General features: G+C 35.8%; 2 protein-coding genes across 2 annotated transcripts; both read left to right on the forward strand.

The window, feature by feature from the left end:
• Positions 1-88: 88 nt before the first annotated feature.
• On the forward strand, positions 89-9,544 carry LOC131785996 (uncharacterized). The gene is made up of 13 exons (XM_066171581.1): positions 89-656; positions 2,654-2,712; positions 2,871-2,978; positions 3,568-3,692; positions 4,115-4,195; positions 4,665-4,781; positions 4,975-5,049; positions 5,451-5,496; positions 5,813-5,938; positions 6,666-6,712; positions 7,416-7,476; positions 8,762-8,851; positions 8,985-9,544. Exons 1-13 carry the CDS (start codon positions 520-522, stop codon positions 9,065-9,067), a joined length of 1,155 nt encoding a protein of 384 aa, XP_066027678.1. The 5' UTR covers positions 89-519; the 3' UTR covers positions 9,068-9,544.
• An 805-nt stretch (positions 9,545-10,349) lies between these two features.
• LOC131786002 (meiotic recombination protein DMC1/LIM15 homolog) lies at positions 10,350-15,161 on the forward strand. The gene is made up of 20 exons (XM_059102979.2): positions 10,350-10,709; positions 10,893-10,993; positions 11,214-11,258; positions 11,362-11,412; positions 11,619-11,693; positions 11,921-11,941; positions 12,035-12,117; positions 12,199-12,212; positions 12,319-12,357; positions 12,537-12,578; positions 12,663-12,727; positions 13,181-13,188; positions 13,325-13,416; positions 13,626-13,699; positions 13,836-13,950; positions 14,180-14,211; positions 14,403-14,421; positions 14,534-14,543; positions 14,643-14,759; positions 15,026-15,161. Exons 2-20 carry the CDS (start codon positions 10,934-10,936, stop codon positions 15,093-15,095), a joined length of 1,032 nt encoding a protein of 343 aa, XP_058958962.2. The 5' UTR covers positions 10,350-10,709; positions 10,893-10,933; the 3' UTR covers positions 15,096-15,161.
• The last annotated feature ends 7 nt before the right edge of the window (positions 15,162-15,168 follow it).

Here is a 15,168-nt window from a genome sequence, read left to right on the forward strand (position 1 = left end):
AGTTTATTATTGGTGGATTTTACGGTCGCAAAATACATCTTGATCTTCTTCCTTTTCTGTCATTTTGATTCTCGTTCTTTTGTGTTTTACAATCTTGATTTTTTTTTTAGTTTGCCATCAATTTTAAAGCGTTTCCGCGTGAAAATTTTTTGAAGGAAATATTTTCCCCTTACTCTCTGTTTGTTTAGGGTTTTTCCACCATTTGGTTAAATAATGAGTCCTTTTTTCATTTTGCAGCTGGGGATCACGTGAACGTTATCTGGAAATGTCTTCCACTGGACATAGGTGTCCTGGGTATGGGGTTCGTTTCTTAATTTCATGCTGTTTTATCAGATTGAACCCGGAGGCGAGCGACAATGCTGCAGCAGTCAAGCTTCTTCTTAAAGTGTTGAATTTCGGTAAATAGCCAAATGTCCTCTAAATCGTGATGCAAGCGGGAAAGGAGTTATGGGTAATAGTTAAAATGGCTGCCTCGCGAATGGTCTTAGTGTAGGATTAAAATTTTGTACTTTCGCTTCTATGGAAGAGGAATTTGTTGTCAAAGAAGGCTGGGTTGTTAAAGAAAGTGGACAAGCTGTCCTTGGTCAGACGAACTGGCGCAAACGATGGTGCCGGCTTGTAAGAGGTTCGAATGGAGCCTCTTGGTCATATTACAGGTGACTGTTATTGTTGTTTTCGTGTCTTTTTGTAATGGACACCTTAAGTCTGTTTGGTTCTTTGTTGTGTAAATATCCATGAATATTTAACTCTGTTAAAAGGCTGTACTGAGAAGTCACGACTCACGAAAAGATCGTAAAATATTTATCAAAGAACGTGCCCGAAGCGAGAAAACATCCGTGTACTTGCTGTTACGTATTTCGTGCGGCGAGGGAAAACTTAAAATTTATCAGCTTTTACGGAAGACTCGAGACATTTTGGCTCGTCTGAAGTTTCAGATCTGAGCAATGTTGGTCGAGCGATTCGATAGCAATCGCATTAGGCTCCATAATCAATAAGCTTATATTTACACAGTGATATTCTGTTACCAAACATCTGGTAGAATGATTTAATTATACTTGGAGAAATGATCTCAAAAGTCTTTTGTTTCATAGCTTGTCTTGAAACTTTTTCACACAGTAGTTACACTTACGTATTGCGTTTATGCAACAGTCTATAAATATAATCTAAATGAAACTAAAATATTGGCTAAGGCACGCAAAGCACAAATTCTTAGCAAAATGAAAGAATTTTGATTCACTGAAGGAAGTGTAGTTTTAACCTATGAACCTTCGACTTTTTGGAAGGCGGTATGATCTTGATGAAATTGTGCTAAAGAAATTTATACCATGGCTAGCTCATTCTCAGTGTTTTCCTTTTCAGGCAGCTACTGGTAAAATTTACTGCCTGTAGTATTCCTTATAACTGCTTAAAATTGCTTGGAATTCTTGAAAATTGCTCCCAGCTGACCTCTTTCTTTACTTTGTGATTTTTTTCATTTTTCTATCCATGCAGACGACCCATAGAGATATTTCAAACATGCTTTTGCATTTAATTTTGTCAAATCAGCAAATTATTATTTTTTTGAGAAGAAATACAGGATGTGGTTAGTTATACAATTTACAAGAAGGCGTGATGATCCCTTTATTAAAATGAGACTGCAAAATATGGAAAATGTTGATTTCATAACTAGTTTTGTTGATTGATTAGTACTGGATATATTGAAGATTGATCTGGGTTTCTGTTTCTTTTCACAACTGCAGATACAGCCAAGTCAGACAACAATTGTAGATATGCTAAAAGATATTCAGCTTTTGTAATTTTTCTTAAAATGTCTTGTTATCTTTTTATCAGTTTTTTCATCACTCTTCCCTTCAATTTGCATAATTTACCAAACTTTGTAAAGGTGTACACAGTTGTTTATAAAAAAAAAAAAAAAATTTAACAGGTGATGAAAATTTGAGAAATCTTGAAATATTGCGAGAGATTTACCTTTAGAGGACTTCCTGAAGAGATCTGAATAAATCAGTTCTAAGTGTTGTAAGATCTGTTTTGCTCTGTTGAATATCACAAAATTAGCATCATATCCCATTTTGCAAACACCTGCTAAAAAAACAGACAATTTTTTCAAACAATTATTTTTTCCTGATAGTTGTCAACCTCACTTGCATTGTTATTGTTGGTTGAATTAATTTATGGGGATATAACTGTGGATAACATAAAAAAATGTTTTCAATAACATGCCATAATTTAGTGCACCATTCTGGGTCACATGCCAGTGAACTATTTCTGAAAATATCCCAATTTTAGAAATCCCACTCATTTTCAGTTTCCCTCTATACTTTCATCTTTGGAAACAAATTTTTTTCAACACCTGTGCCTCTCAAAGATCTGTTTTGCAAAACTGATGAATAAACAATCACCTAATAGTGTCAATGCTCAAAAACTCACTCTGTCAATACATTATATATCCAACCTTTTCTCAAAATTCTCTCCACTGATTAAGTTCAGTTAAAATGTGCACTAGTATCATTAGAAATACTGCCAATAAACACAGTAGTTTTTTCCCTATTTCTGTCAACTTTTGATAACTGAAACTTTTTTCAATTCCCTCAAAAATGCTAGTTATGGGAAGTCAACAGTGTAAACAGAAATAAAATTGTGGTCTAATTTGCAGGAAAATGGATGATATTGCATTAAACCAACCAGCTGGACGGATAGAACTTAATTCCACATGTAAGAATATGTTTTATATAAATTTTAAACTCCCAACCCAACAAGTGGTCTTTTTTGCCCAAGATCTTTTTTTAATTTTAACTCATTACCAACTCACTACATTATGCAAATGAAGTGATTGGACTATGTATTATTTTTTTTTATGTATAATACTACAGATGCTGCACGTGAACTTGAAGAAGGAGAAAGAAAGAAGAAACCAAACTGCTTTGCTCTTGGTCCAGTGTTTGATGATTTTGCCAAGAGAACTTACTACATTAGCTGTGGTGAGTTTGTTTGTTAACTTTTAATACTATTTTATAGCAATTCCCCAACAAACAAATTTGAAACAAATAAGAGAGTTGTTTAACATATTTAGTGTTGGCCTCATAGATATGAGATGGTAAATGTTTTATGTCAGTGTGGCTGTAGCTCTCCCTCAGTTTTGTTAAGAATGAGGTTTAGATTTATTATTTCATAAATATACGATTCTGTGCTTTATAAGTTGTTTCTGTAAACTCTTAGTGATATTTGACCTTACTGCCTGGAGAAGACTTGTAGTTTGCTGTCAAAGTGTTACTTTCCCTATCAGAAGTGGCCTTATTGTGAGACAAAAAATAATGCTTTATAAAAATTAATTGTATTGATTTTGGTTGAGGCATCCAAAATTGCTTCTCCATGTAAAGGAAAAGTACAACCTTTGAGGTGAGTAAGATAAAAAAAATATCAAAATTGGAAAGGAAAGACCCAAAAGGAGTGATTGTAGTCAGGAGTGGGGCAAGTTCATGCAAATTAAATGCTTAGATTTGAAAGATTACAGCTAAATTTTCCTAAGATGTTTTAAAAAATTTGATGCAATGCTCTATTTTTGCACAGAAACTGTGGATGATAAGCTAAGCTGGATGGAAGTACTCAATGCAGCAACAGAATCTTTGCAAGCAGAGCCACAAGACAAATTTGAAAAGAGGAAAAAAAGTGTGCGACAGAGGATGACAAGACGAGTATGTATTTTGGAGATTAGTGCAAGGGTAACAGTGACTGACACAAAGAGAAACTGAGTTGAAGTCATCAACAGAACTATTGGTTTAAACTTTGGATTGGATGAATTCTGCTCAGGTTTTATAAACAGAGGTCAATACCACCCACAACTGTCTTTCTCTGGCCTGTCCTTACCTGATTAACCCTTTACTCTCTAACATCAGTATGCATATTCTCCATACTACTCCCTAGACATTTCCTAAGATTCTGACAAAGAGAATTTGTTCAACGATCAAGAGTTTCTTTAGTTGATGATCTTCTTCTGTAATCTCATGACCTTAATGTTTGATTTGTGAGTGATGTTGTGAGGAGAAATTAGATGTTCGTCACTGTTAGGGTTTAAAGAGTTAACATTATAATCCTTACTATATGACTTACTTCACAGTCTAGAAAACCATCTAGCAGGCGGCAAGGAGAAAATGATTCCAAGCAAGAAGTTTGTTTGGATCCTGTTCAGAGAATGGAGGTAAATGCAAGCTGAAGACACAAAAATGTTTGTTAGTAAACAGTATTTTGGTTTGAATAGGGATTTGGATGGGTTTTGGTAAGCCAGATTGGAGTTAAGCAGAATTTGATGATTGGGGTTTGTCAAATTTTGGTTCTCCAGAGTGTTGTTGGTGTGATTGTGGCTCAACAGATTGTGGAACTCTGGATTGAAGCAGCTGGATTTTTCTTGGCTAGATCTTGATCAGCTGGAATCTAGTTAGCTGAAGTTTGGATAGCTATAACAGGATAATTTAGTATGGATTCTGATTATCCAGAGTTTTAAATGATCCAACCCTTAAAAAGCTACTTGACTGCTGCCCTGCATAAATATAAGTGAGTTAGACTGCCGACCAAATTGTCATAGTCCTGTTTAGCAAAAATGATTTAGTTTCTTCCAACTAGGACTATTTTGTGAAACATTCTTCATCATTAAAATTTGTTTTGTTTAGTTTTGGGCAAGACTCTGTCAAATCATTGAGAGTGAGAATTGGAAGAAGACTGACACCAAGAATGGAGTAACAGTATCACGACTAAGCTTTACACATAACGACAAGGCTGCTGTAAAGGTAAACAGTCTTGTACCTTGATAAAGCAAAGGGGACAAATGAGCAGTTCCCACCTGCTATCTTGGGATTGTAAAGTTGAGGGAGGTTGGGGAGAGTCATGTGTACTACCCAATGATGTTTTGGCAAGTGGTTTTTTGATCAACCTTAAGATTTACCATGTTTCTTATTATTTTTCATTAATTTTACTTCATAGATTGAAGGTGTCATCCCTGTACCTCCAGACATTGCATTTGATTACCTTCAGCTTGCAATGAAAAAGGGAGGCAAGGTAAGATGCATGTAATTTTAAAGTTGCATTTGTGCATGTTAGAAATTGGTGACAGAGCTGACATAAAAGATATAGCTTCATAGTAATATGCCTTACACTGAGGGAAATACTACCTGTAGTTTTTAACCTTATCATTCTCAAAATCTCTTTAGGAATTATCTTTACTGTCTGTTATACAATTCTCATGATGTTGGTTTCTTTAAGTTTGAAAAACTCTAAGGCTCTGTGCACTTGAATGATAATCTGTCTTTCTATTTATCCTTGAGAGGTGGAGACAGTAATGGACAAGAAATGATAGAAGTCCGTTTAAGGGACACTGTTTCTGTACCCCCCGGGATTTAACCAACTCGAAAATCAATCATCTTGACTAACTTGTATTTACAATTCCTTTTTTGTTCCAGCTAGACCAACCTTTTCGAGGAGAAGAAGTTTTACAAAAAGTAGAGGGTAAGTAAATGTTTCTTCGTCTTTGAACTTTACTGATGACAGAAAGATTACGCAAGCTGAGTGCAGGTCGGATCAATCCTGTGCAATGAAATTAAGTAAACGTAGTTTTTGCTTTCTAGCAAAGAGTGGAAGGTTATGACCAGACCTTACACGTAGTAACCCATTTTTATTTTCTCTATAAAGAGCAGTTTGTTATTGTTGTTTACGGCGTCATTTGATTATCACCTTGTCGTTGTAGGATAATTTTGGATAATTAACAATCTTGTCGGAGAGCATGGAAGAAGCCCTTGACAATTTTCTGTTATCGTATCTGCAGAGTCAATTCCACACGCCAGCATCGTATATAATAAATACAGTGTTCCTCTGCCAAGTGCTGCCCCCAGAGATGTATGTCTCCAAAGAATGTGGATACCATCGTACTTAACTAGAAATGGAACATCAGGTATTTGTCGATAATGGCGGTTTAGCAAAGAAAAATGAAACAAATGCAAGGTGTACATGTAGTTTGTTTGAAAGGTCTACCTAGTCTACGCAACATTCCAATACCATTCTGTCAGAGAAATTTTTAATTGAGTGTTAAAAAGTCAAACCGTTTTTGTACTATGATTAGTCCAGAAAAAAAAAGCACGCCACTCTGAAAACTAATCACATGACTGATTTTCTAGACTTTTCCCGCGCTCCAGGCAGTTTGCGTGTTCTTGCGTCGAGTTCATGTGATATTTTCCTATAACCTGATTGGTCGTTGTGATTACTTTGGCTGTGGTTTCGCGACACTTAATCGAAATGCACTCCAACCACTGCAATCTGAGCGATATTATCGAATAATACCACTATTGCGAGTTCACGCAGCTTTGACGCAAATATGTTGCATACGTTATGCACTCGAACGATGTATAGGCCTAGATAAGGGAGAGGGTGGTCACCTTTTTATCGAAAAAGTGATCATTCTTGAATTTAAGAAAACTTGGCGTTCCCCCCCCCCTCCAACACCAGGATGATGCTGGTGTAGGACCCTTCCCCCCCTAATAGGGGAATGTTGATTACGCCCCCTCTTGCGATTGGTGAAATGGGTTGGGTGTCACAATCCACATATTACAACATGATAAATACCATAAACATAGAAAAAGATAAAAATTTACAATGAGTGTCAAATTTTTTTAATATTGTAGGAATGGTGTTATGGTCAACGTATCATTCCCACATTCCACAAGTTCAGGTTAGTCTTTCAGCAGAGCTTGGTTTTTAGAAAAATTTAAACACATCAACTTTCCAAAAGACCAAAACATTAGTGTGTGCGACAATGTTTTTTACGATCACAAACCAAATCAAACCCTAAGACGCGCGCGCCAGGATAGTAGTGTTCTTCTTCACAGAAAGTTGTTGGGTTCAGGCCATATTCTTGGTGACCTTCGAGTGTTATTTGGCAGTCTATTAATCAGTTTTACGGCTTATCTTGTGGCTTGGAGTTGCAATTTCCTGCCCGCTTCGTTTAACAAACACGCCGTCGAATATATCTTTTTAAATCAGACGGGAAGTTGTTTTTGAAGGGCGACAGAGCAGCTTGAACCGTCGCCAAAATAAATCAAATGTTGTTACGAAAAAAAAAAAAAAGGGCGTAAGAGGGTACACCATCTTTTACAATTTTCTCCAACTTAGCTTGAAATCTTCTAGCACTTCTATTACGATTGTTTCGTTTGAAGAAGTTTCATATAAGTGTAGTTACTACGTTTTAAATTGCTGGGGGTTCTAAGTAAGTAAACAAACGTCGCGGTAGTCCATCAATGCAATGAATTGTTGAAGAATTCGTTAATAGGATTTATATATGATTACGTGATAATGGATCAACTTACTTTTTTAATTTACGGAGTGAGGACGAGCCGATAATTTGACAACGCGCTAATATGTCTCTTTCTGGGTAGGGGTTCACAAGAGTGCTTGCAGACCTGTCTGGATTTGTGTTATCACCTCACACTTCATCAGGTACAAAAATATATCATCGGTGAATGAACTATTCCTGTTTTGTTAATAGCTTCCTTGTTGCGTTTAGACAGTGAGGGATCTTAGGCTTTCCCTCAGTTGTTAGATGCATTGTAGGATATACGCCCACACAAGATTCACTGTAAATTTAGGGAGGAGCAATTGGAATTCTGGTCTGTTCTGGGCATAGGTTATGCGTTCCGTGAGCTCGAACCTTTCATAACCGCAAAATAAATGGATTACTCTAGCTATAATTAAACCCGCGGATTTTTAAATGAAGTTATTATCTTTAGCGGAAACACAAGCTGCCACTCGTAAATTGATTCTTGTATATAATCATCAGATCATCGTTTCTAAAGTCCTGTGTAAATAAACTCTCATTCAGGATAGACACACGCCACGTCCATAGCTCGCCAACAACGGAACATCTGTCAGATGAAAGACATCCTAAGAGCAGTTCAAGCTTGTAAATGAATGTCGTAAACTTACACCCTTCCGTCTAGTACACGTCCATCGTCGCACTAAAATGTCCATGTTGTTTGCTGTTGGGTGGGAAACGTTTGTAAAAATCCTTTTCCTCCCCTCCCCCTTCCTCTCAACCTTCCCGTGCTCACCCCCGTGCCCACCTTCCCCGTGTCCGCCCACCCACTCATACCCCCCCACCCACTCACACCCCCCCCCCTCTCCTCGTGATCACCCTTACTCTCTGCGTTGGGCTTGCTCAAGCTACAATCTTGTTGGCGATTTTCCTCTCTATAAAAACATGAGATGTTGTGATCAGTTTAGTTCCGTGCAGATTATGAAAAGAAAACAAAGATCACCGAATAATCAGGAAGATTTCCTGCACGCTGGAGAAGATGGTCGACGACTTTACGTCTTCAGCGTTAAAAGTGTTCCGTCTTGGCGAATAATTTCATCTCGAATATCAATTGAGATGGATTAATAAGCAAAATGAGTCTTTTTGTAGAGATAGCTCCACTGCTGAGCTTCAGAGATTGCCTGTTTTCATTCATGGCTTTCAACAGCTCCATGTGATACCTCCTTGGTTCTGATTAGCCCTAACTTCTTTGCTTTGGTTTTACGACGCTTAATCGAAATGTGTTATAATATATTGCAATATTCTGCAAAGCTAGAAACATATCAAGGAGCTTGAGGTATTGAACGTTAACTGAAATGAACAAAGGGGATAACTTTCTAAAGAAACTGTGGTGCTTCGTCGGTGGGGTATTACGAGATGATTTTGCTTTATCAACTGAGTCGAAAGAGACGGTTTCTTTGTTTGTTCCAGATTCTTCAGTTCACACAAATGCAGCAATACTGATTCAAATTGACGTCCGAGACTCGTTGCAGACGATGCTGGAAGGTAGCTACAAATCAGGTAAATACTGAAGATATCTCAATTCATGGACGCCACACCTCAGTTATGGTTTTGATTTATTGAACCAAAACTGTGCAACCCTCTTCTCCTTGGTTGAGACACCTTATTGATTGTACTTTTCGTATTTTTCTAGGTCTGTTGAAGGTTGGTTTAAGAACTGCTTTCGCTCACATCAGTAACCTGGTGGAACAATACTACAAATGCGTTCAAGGATAACTATGTGAAAGACGCCGAGTTCAAATTAAAATTAGGGGTTCTCAAGATATCAAAGTTTAACCCTTTAACTCCCATGAGTGACCAAGACAGAATTTCTCCTTACAATATCAATACAATATCGAGCAGACAAGTGATGAGAATAAAGAAAAATCTTAATTAGGGGATTATTAGTTGATCCAATGCCAAATTCTCCAAACTAACATCAGAACTGTACAGCAGACAGTAAGGAGAATTACAAATGACATATTGAGAGTTAAAGGGTTAAAGTATCCAAATAGAGTAAAGGGTCTGTATTACTTGTACAGATGATATAAACAAACAAGAAAGTGCATGTTATTTAATAAGTAATATATAAATTAATAAAGATGGAAATAGACTTGATTATAATGAGTTGTCTGAAAAGATATTTCGCATGTTTATTTTGCGACGTGTGAGAATACTTTTCAAGTGATTGAAAGGAGTGTAAACATTAGAGTACACGCGTGAGATTTGGCGATTCGGCCGTGATGACGAGGTAGTGATATTGTCAATGGCACGTCTTCAAGCCCAGAAACAACTTCACGTAGTTGCCGTTGAAGCAGAGTTCCCCGTGCATGAGCTGGGTCGCAATGATGGGAAAACTAGCAGCAGACCGCAACAACCTTTTACGAAAGGCACCAATAACTTGCGATCTGTCTTTTCCAGTCTTAATTCTCTCGTTTATCTTATATGAAATACTGCATACATTAATTTAACTTCACACTGTGAAACTAAGGTCGTTTGAATCTAACTCTGATTCATCTCTCTTTGATTCTCACTGACTTCTAAGTTAACTCTAAAGTACATTAGTACTTATTTATTCGCTACCAATGCATAAGTGATCAAGTAGGCCGACCGACCTCGAAAGATAAAACATTTGTTTTCAGAATACTAACCCAAACACTTTTGCAAGAATCTCGCTAATAAAAAACAACACACTTAATGCTTCCAATCACGTGTGAATTAATCTTTGATATCATAAGCCAAAACAAGAACTTTCGCCAGGGTCCAAATCAAGGTCAGTAAACAAACTTAGCACGTTCCCTAATGGAAATTAGAGCCCCAGCGCTGGATAAATTAGTATTTATAAAACTTATCTTAAAGAAAATTATTGCTTTAGATTTTAGATCGGAAGGAACCCAAGTTTCATGGTAAACTTATTCGCGACGCCTTTTTTCATCAATCTAAAATGGGCGCACTGGTTCTCTTTCAATGCGCACGTTTACACGTGAAGAAGGTTTACCCTCAGAGAGCTGTGCTTTTCTCTCAGGATGTTCCCTTTCTTTCTGATAAACTATTTGGGGCTAGATCCGATTGGTCAGATTAATTTGATTACATCACCGCGTATGAACATATATTTTTACTCAAGCCGCTCCAAAACTGATAATGTTCCCTAGTATCATTCACAAGTGAGTTTTTCTCTCTGATTCTTTTTACTGAATGATGTAAGACATCCTATAATGTCCTTAGCTGTAGTGAATAAAGTGGCGGGAAAAATGTGCGCGTCTACCGCTCATTTTGCGCGGGAAGAAAAACCACGTTTCCGTTTCATTTCCTAAGCAGGTTCTGTTTGCCAAGAAACGTAAAAGTTTCACACTGTAAGGTGTTGCTTTTGTTTTAAAAGGTAACTCAAAGCGACAGAGTAGTTTTTGGTTGTACGATCTAAATTCTTTTCAGACAGCTTGTCGGTGAGGAGTAAAATTTCTCAATGAATTTAGAGCAAAAAAACCCGAACGGTTATTATTATTATAGAAAATCATTCACGTCCGAAAAAAATGAAGAGACATCTTATATTTTAATACCACAGGTTTAGGAAGCTTAACAACATCAGAAAAAAACTTAAATATAATGGAAATTACCACTAGTCGCGATCAAGTGGTGGAAGAAGAATTAAGCGACCAGGAAGAGGTAAGAGAAAATGTTTTTTTCAAAGGCTGTTGAGTTTAATTTAAAAATTTAATTATCGTGTTTTTCTAAAATGTAGCATATATAAGTTATTAATACATTGTAACTAATCAGCTGAATAAAAGGGAGTTTTTTTCCATAGATATAAAATTTGGAATATCAAATATATATATATATGAGTATTTTCTACATGTTATTAAACTTTTTTCGCTTAACACTTTAGGATTCATTTTATCAAGACATTGACCTTCTACAGAACCATGGAATTGTGAGTATGCATGACAATAACGTGTAAAGTGACCTTTTTCGGTTCAAATACGCTCCTCTGTACAGTCTTTTAACTCAAAATTCTTGGTTCATTTGTTTTTCAGAATGTGACTGATATAAAGAAGCTCAAATCAGCGGGAATATGCACCATAAAAGTATGTAGCAGCTTAAAATTTGTGGGCATTCTTAAAAAATGGGCTTTTATAAAGTAAAAACATCGCTTGAAGAGCCATCAACACGTTACCTACTTAAGTCTAAAGTGCACTTTTGGTATAAACTAAGACGACGGATTACAAACCCTTCATCAGGCCTATTAACAAAATTGATTGGGGTGTTTGATTAATTGATTGTATTTCCACAGGGTGTGAAGATGACTACAAGGCGAAAGATGTGTCAGATAAAAGGGATATCAGAGGCAAAAATGGAGAAAATTAAGGTGAAATCAATGTTTCGTGACATTGCCAAGACCGCCAAGATTTTTAATTCAAATTACCTTATTTTGATTTCTTCTTTATATGATTTTAAAACTAATAAAGAAAGACACTTCATAGATTTTCTCAAATGTTATCCTTCTTGAAATTTATCCATCCATTACAATTATAATTAGTTTTGCTCCGTTGTATGAGAATATTTGACTGACTAATTACCTTTGATTTCTTTCAGGAAGCTTCTGCAAAGTTAGCTGTAAGTATTTCTGAAAAACTTTGTTACCTGATCCTAAACAATCATTCATCTCTTTTGATCCTCTATATGACAATTTCACTCTTTTTCTTATAGAATGCTGGATTTGTCACAGCTTTAGAATACAGTGATATGAGGAAGATGGTTTTCAGGATTTCTAGTGGAAGCACTGAGCTGGAGTATGTAAATTAAAAGTGAAACTTATTACTTATCTCAGCAAGTACTAAAACACGTTTTTACAACATTCTGTCTTTCCACAGCAAACTCCTTGGAGGTATGTGTTGATCAGTTTCAGATGTATTTTTAACATACTACTTTGACTTTGACTTATTAAGACACATTTTTGCTTGATTTTAAACTTTTGAGTCTCACAATTTTAGGAGGAATAGAGAGCATGTCTATAACAGAGGTTTTTGGAGGTAAAGTAACCCACTGGTATTATAGTAGTAGTCTCTGACTTTTCAAAAGCTACGTATTTATTACATTACACATATCCAATCTTTTTTCAGAGATGATTTTGTAAGTAATCTTGTCACTATTATACCTTAAAAATCCTCTGTTGAATAAAAATGAGGACAACCCTTTTTTTATCAATCAGAGTTCAGGACCGGCAAAACTCAACTGTCACACACACTCTGTGGTGAGTTTTAAAAACATTCTCTGACTGAGTTGTTTTCTCTTTGGATTAAAATGAAGTTAATATTGTTAAATGTGATACCATTAGTTTCAGCACAGCTGCCAGGTGCAAATGGGTACACCGGTGGAAAAGTGATTTTCATTGATACTGAGGTACTTTTAACTTAACAAATCCATTAATATGATTTATGTGTATGGTCAAGACTATCTGCAATTTCCCTTAGCTTATATTGGTAATGATGATGTTATCTGCAACATTTAGTAAGGCTTCCCCGTAACCTTACCATCCATAATCAGTTCTTAAATATGTATGGATGAATGATGTAAACATTATTTTATGGTGTTGTGAACTAAGTGACCATAGTATTGTTTTTAAAATGTTTCCATGAAAGTTCATGGGAGAGAATTTGTATAAGGCCTGAGTTGGAAGACTGGCACTTGAGGGAGTGTCTTTCAAAGGAAATTAATATGCTTGAATGTCTGAAAATGACCATACCCTCAAAAAGGCAGTCATTGGGCTACTTATTGTTAATCCATTGTGGAGACTCATAGACAAAATTATTAAATACAAACTTCACTAACTCATTTAATTTGTTCCTCTTTTAGAATACTTTGTATCCTTTTTTTTTTCTTGAATTTCACACATGTAATCAACCACTCTAAATGTTAATTATTTTGCACTTTTAAAGCCATTTCTGTATTTTTTTAAAAACAGTAAATCTGCGACTTTAGCTCCTTAATCAATAATAGCAGACCTGATCGCCTAAGAGAGATTGCAGACAGGTTTAATCTTGACCAGAATGCAATGCTGGACAATGTTCTCTATTGCAGAGCATATACAAGTAGGTCACAATACTTATTTGAAACTATATGGATTTTACCATTAGCTGCCCAGCCCGTCTTTTTGGTGATTTAATTAGAGTAGTAATGCTTAAAACAATTTTTTAAATCACCATTGTATCAGTTGATTGTTATAATCACTTTTTTTTACAATTCCACAAGGCATAAGATAAATATCACCAATACATATTATTACTATTAAAATCTATAGGTGAACACCAATATGAGTTGATGGATAGTGTGGCTGCAAAGTTTCATGAAGAACCAGGAGTATTCAAACTTATGGTATGCACAAATTGGAAAATTACAATTTATTAAAAATAGGTTATTATTCTAAAATTAGTTCCTCAAACTTCTAAAATCAAAGGACAAATTTTCTTTGGTAGTGTTCCAACAATGTTTGGTGTATCATCTCTTCCAGATAATCGACTCAATAATGGCATTATTTAGAGTTGATTTTTGTGGAAGAGGTGAATTGGCTGACAGGCAGCAAAAACTAGCACAGATGTTATCTCGACTGCAAAAACTGTCTGAGGGTAAGCAATAGATATCTGATAATCTTCCCATTATAAACAGAGAACAAGTAAGATGTTTGTGTCCATCTGCTGCTTAAGTTTTTACATACTCCTGAAACCATTTGGCCCCTCTAAGGGACATATTTTCATGGATGGTCAACAAACGAATTAACTTTATATCTCTATCAACAAAGTAGTGTTTATATCAACTCTTAATCCTCTTAGCAGCAGTATTTTCTCTATTTCACAGAATTTAATGTTGCAGTCTTTATCACCAATCAGGTAGTGTGTATATACATACTGGGTAAATCAGCATTTAATTTATGTTGTCCTTTGATCAGTTACACTGGGTGCATCTTTCTAATTTTTGCTATATTTCAGCTGCAGTTTTAACCACAATTTCTACCTTATCATTGAGATAAATTTGGTAGAAGGGAGGTATAATGATATGTTGTTCTACTGTTTATTTGCAGATGACAGCAGATCCAGGAGGTGTGTATTTACAAAATAGGCAATTTACATTGAGTATCAATATTTCATTCCCTATCCTACTCACAGTACATACCTTTTTTTCTCCATTGCTGACTGGCTTGTTGGATAACAGCAACAATGAGGTAAACTGAACCTTTCATGAGAAGGAAACAATTAGCTATTCATTATAAATTTCTATTATAAGCAAGAAATATACTCACCAAGATTTGATCATCTCTCAGCTTCCAAGCTGATCCCAAGAAGCCAATTGGTGGACACATTCTGGCACATGCCTCTACAACTCGCATTAGTTTAAGGAAAGGGAGAGGAGAAACAAGAATTGCAAAGATATATGACAGGTTAGAAACCTCCTTTAGTAGCCTCTATGACAATTCTTCGATAATTTGAGTCACAGCTTAAGATAATTTTTAAATACAAATAATTTTCATGTAATTATCTACGAGAATTACATGTGCATGCAATAACTTATTTTCCTATTTCATCAGCAAATACTAAATAAATAAGGTCAGGGTAATATTTCACTACACTTGCCAGATCAGTGTATGATCTCACAAGAGGGACTCTGGTATTGATTCTCCCTAAGAAATATCCATTTTGTTCACAGCCCTGATCTTCCAGAGAATGAAGCCACATTTGCAGTTACATCAGGAGGCATTGCTGATGCCAAAGAGTAAACATGACACTAAAAAATCATTGCAATATACCAAAACCTTTATTTATTTTATTTAACACTACTAAATATAAACA

The sequence above is a fragment of the Pocillopora verrucosa genome, chromosome 8 (assembly GCF_036669915.1).
Source record: "Pocillopora verrucosa isolate sample1 chromosome 8, ASM3666991v2, whole genome shotgun sequence".
Classification (NCBI taxonomy): domain Eukaryota; kingdom Metazoa; phylum Cnidaria; class Anthozoa; order Scleractinia; family Pocilloporidae; genus Pocillopora; species Pocillopora verrucosa.

Excerpts from the sequence above, each read along its gene's own strand:
- LOC131785996 (XM_066171581.1), top strand. The coding sequence starts at position 520 with ATGGAAGAGGAATTTGTTGTCAAAGAAGGCTGGGTTGTTAAAGAAAGT. Across the intron at positions 2,713-2,870 it reads GATAGAACTTAATTCCACAT|ATGCTGCACGTGAACTTGAA; the intron begins GTAAGAATATGT and ends ATAATACTACAG. Across the intron at positions 2,979-3,567 it reads AACTTACTACATTAGCTGTG|AAACTGTGGATGATAAGCTA; the intron begins GTGAGTTTGTTT and ends ATTTTTGCACAG.
- LOC131786002 (XM_059102979.2), top strand. The coding sequence starts at position 10,934 with ATGGAAATTACCACTAGTCGCGATCAAGTGGTGGAAGAAGAATTAAGC. Across the intron at positions 12,579-12,662 it reads ACTGTCACACACACTCTGTG|TTTCAGCACAGCTGCCAGGT; the intron begins GTGAGTTTTAAA and ends TGATACCATTAG. Across the intron at positions 13,951-14,179 it reads ACTGCAAAAACTGTCTGAGG|AATTTAATGTTGCAGTCTTT; the intron begins GTAAGCAATAGA and ends TCTATTTCACAG.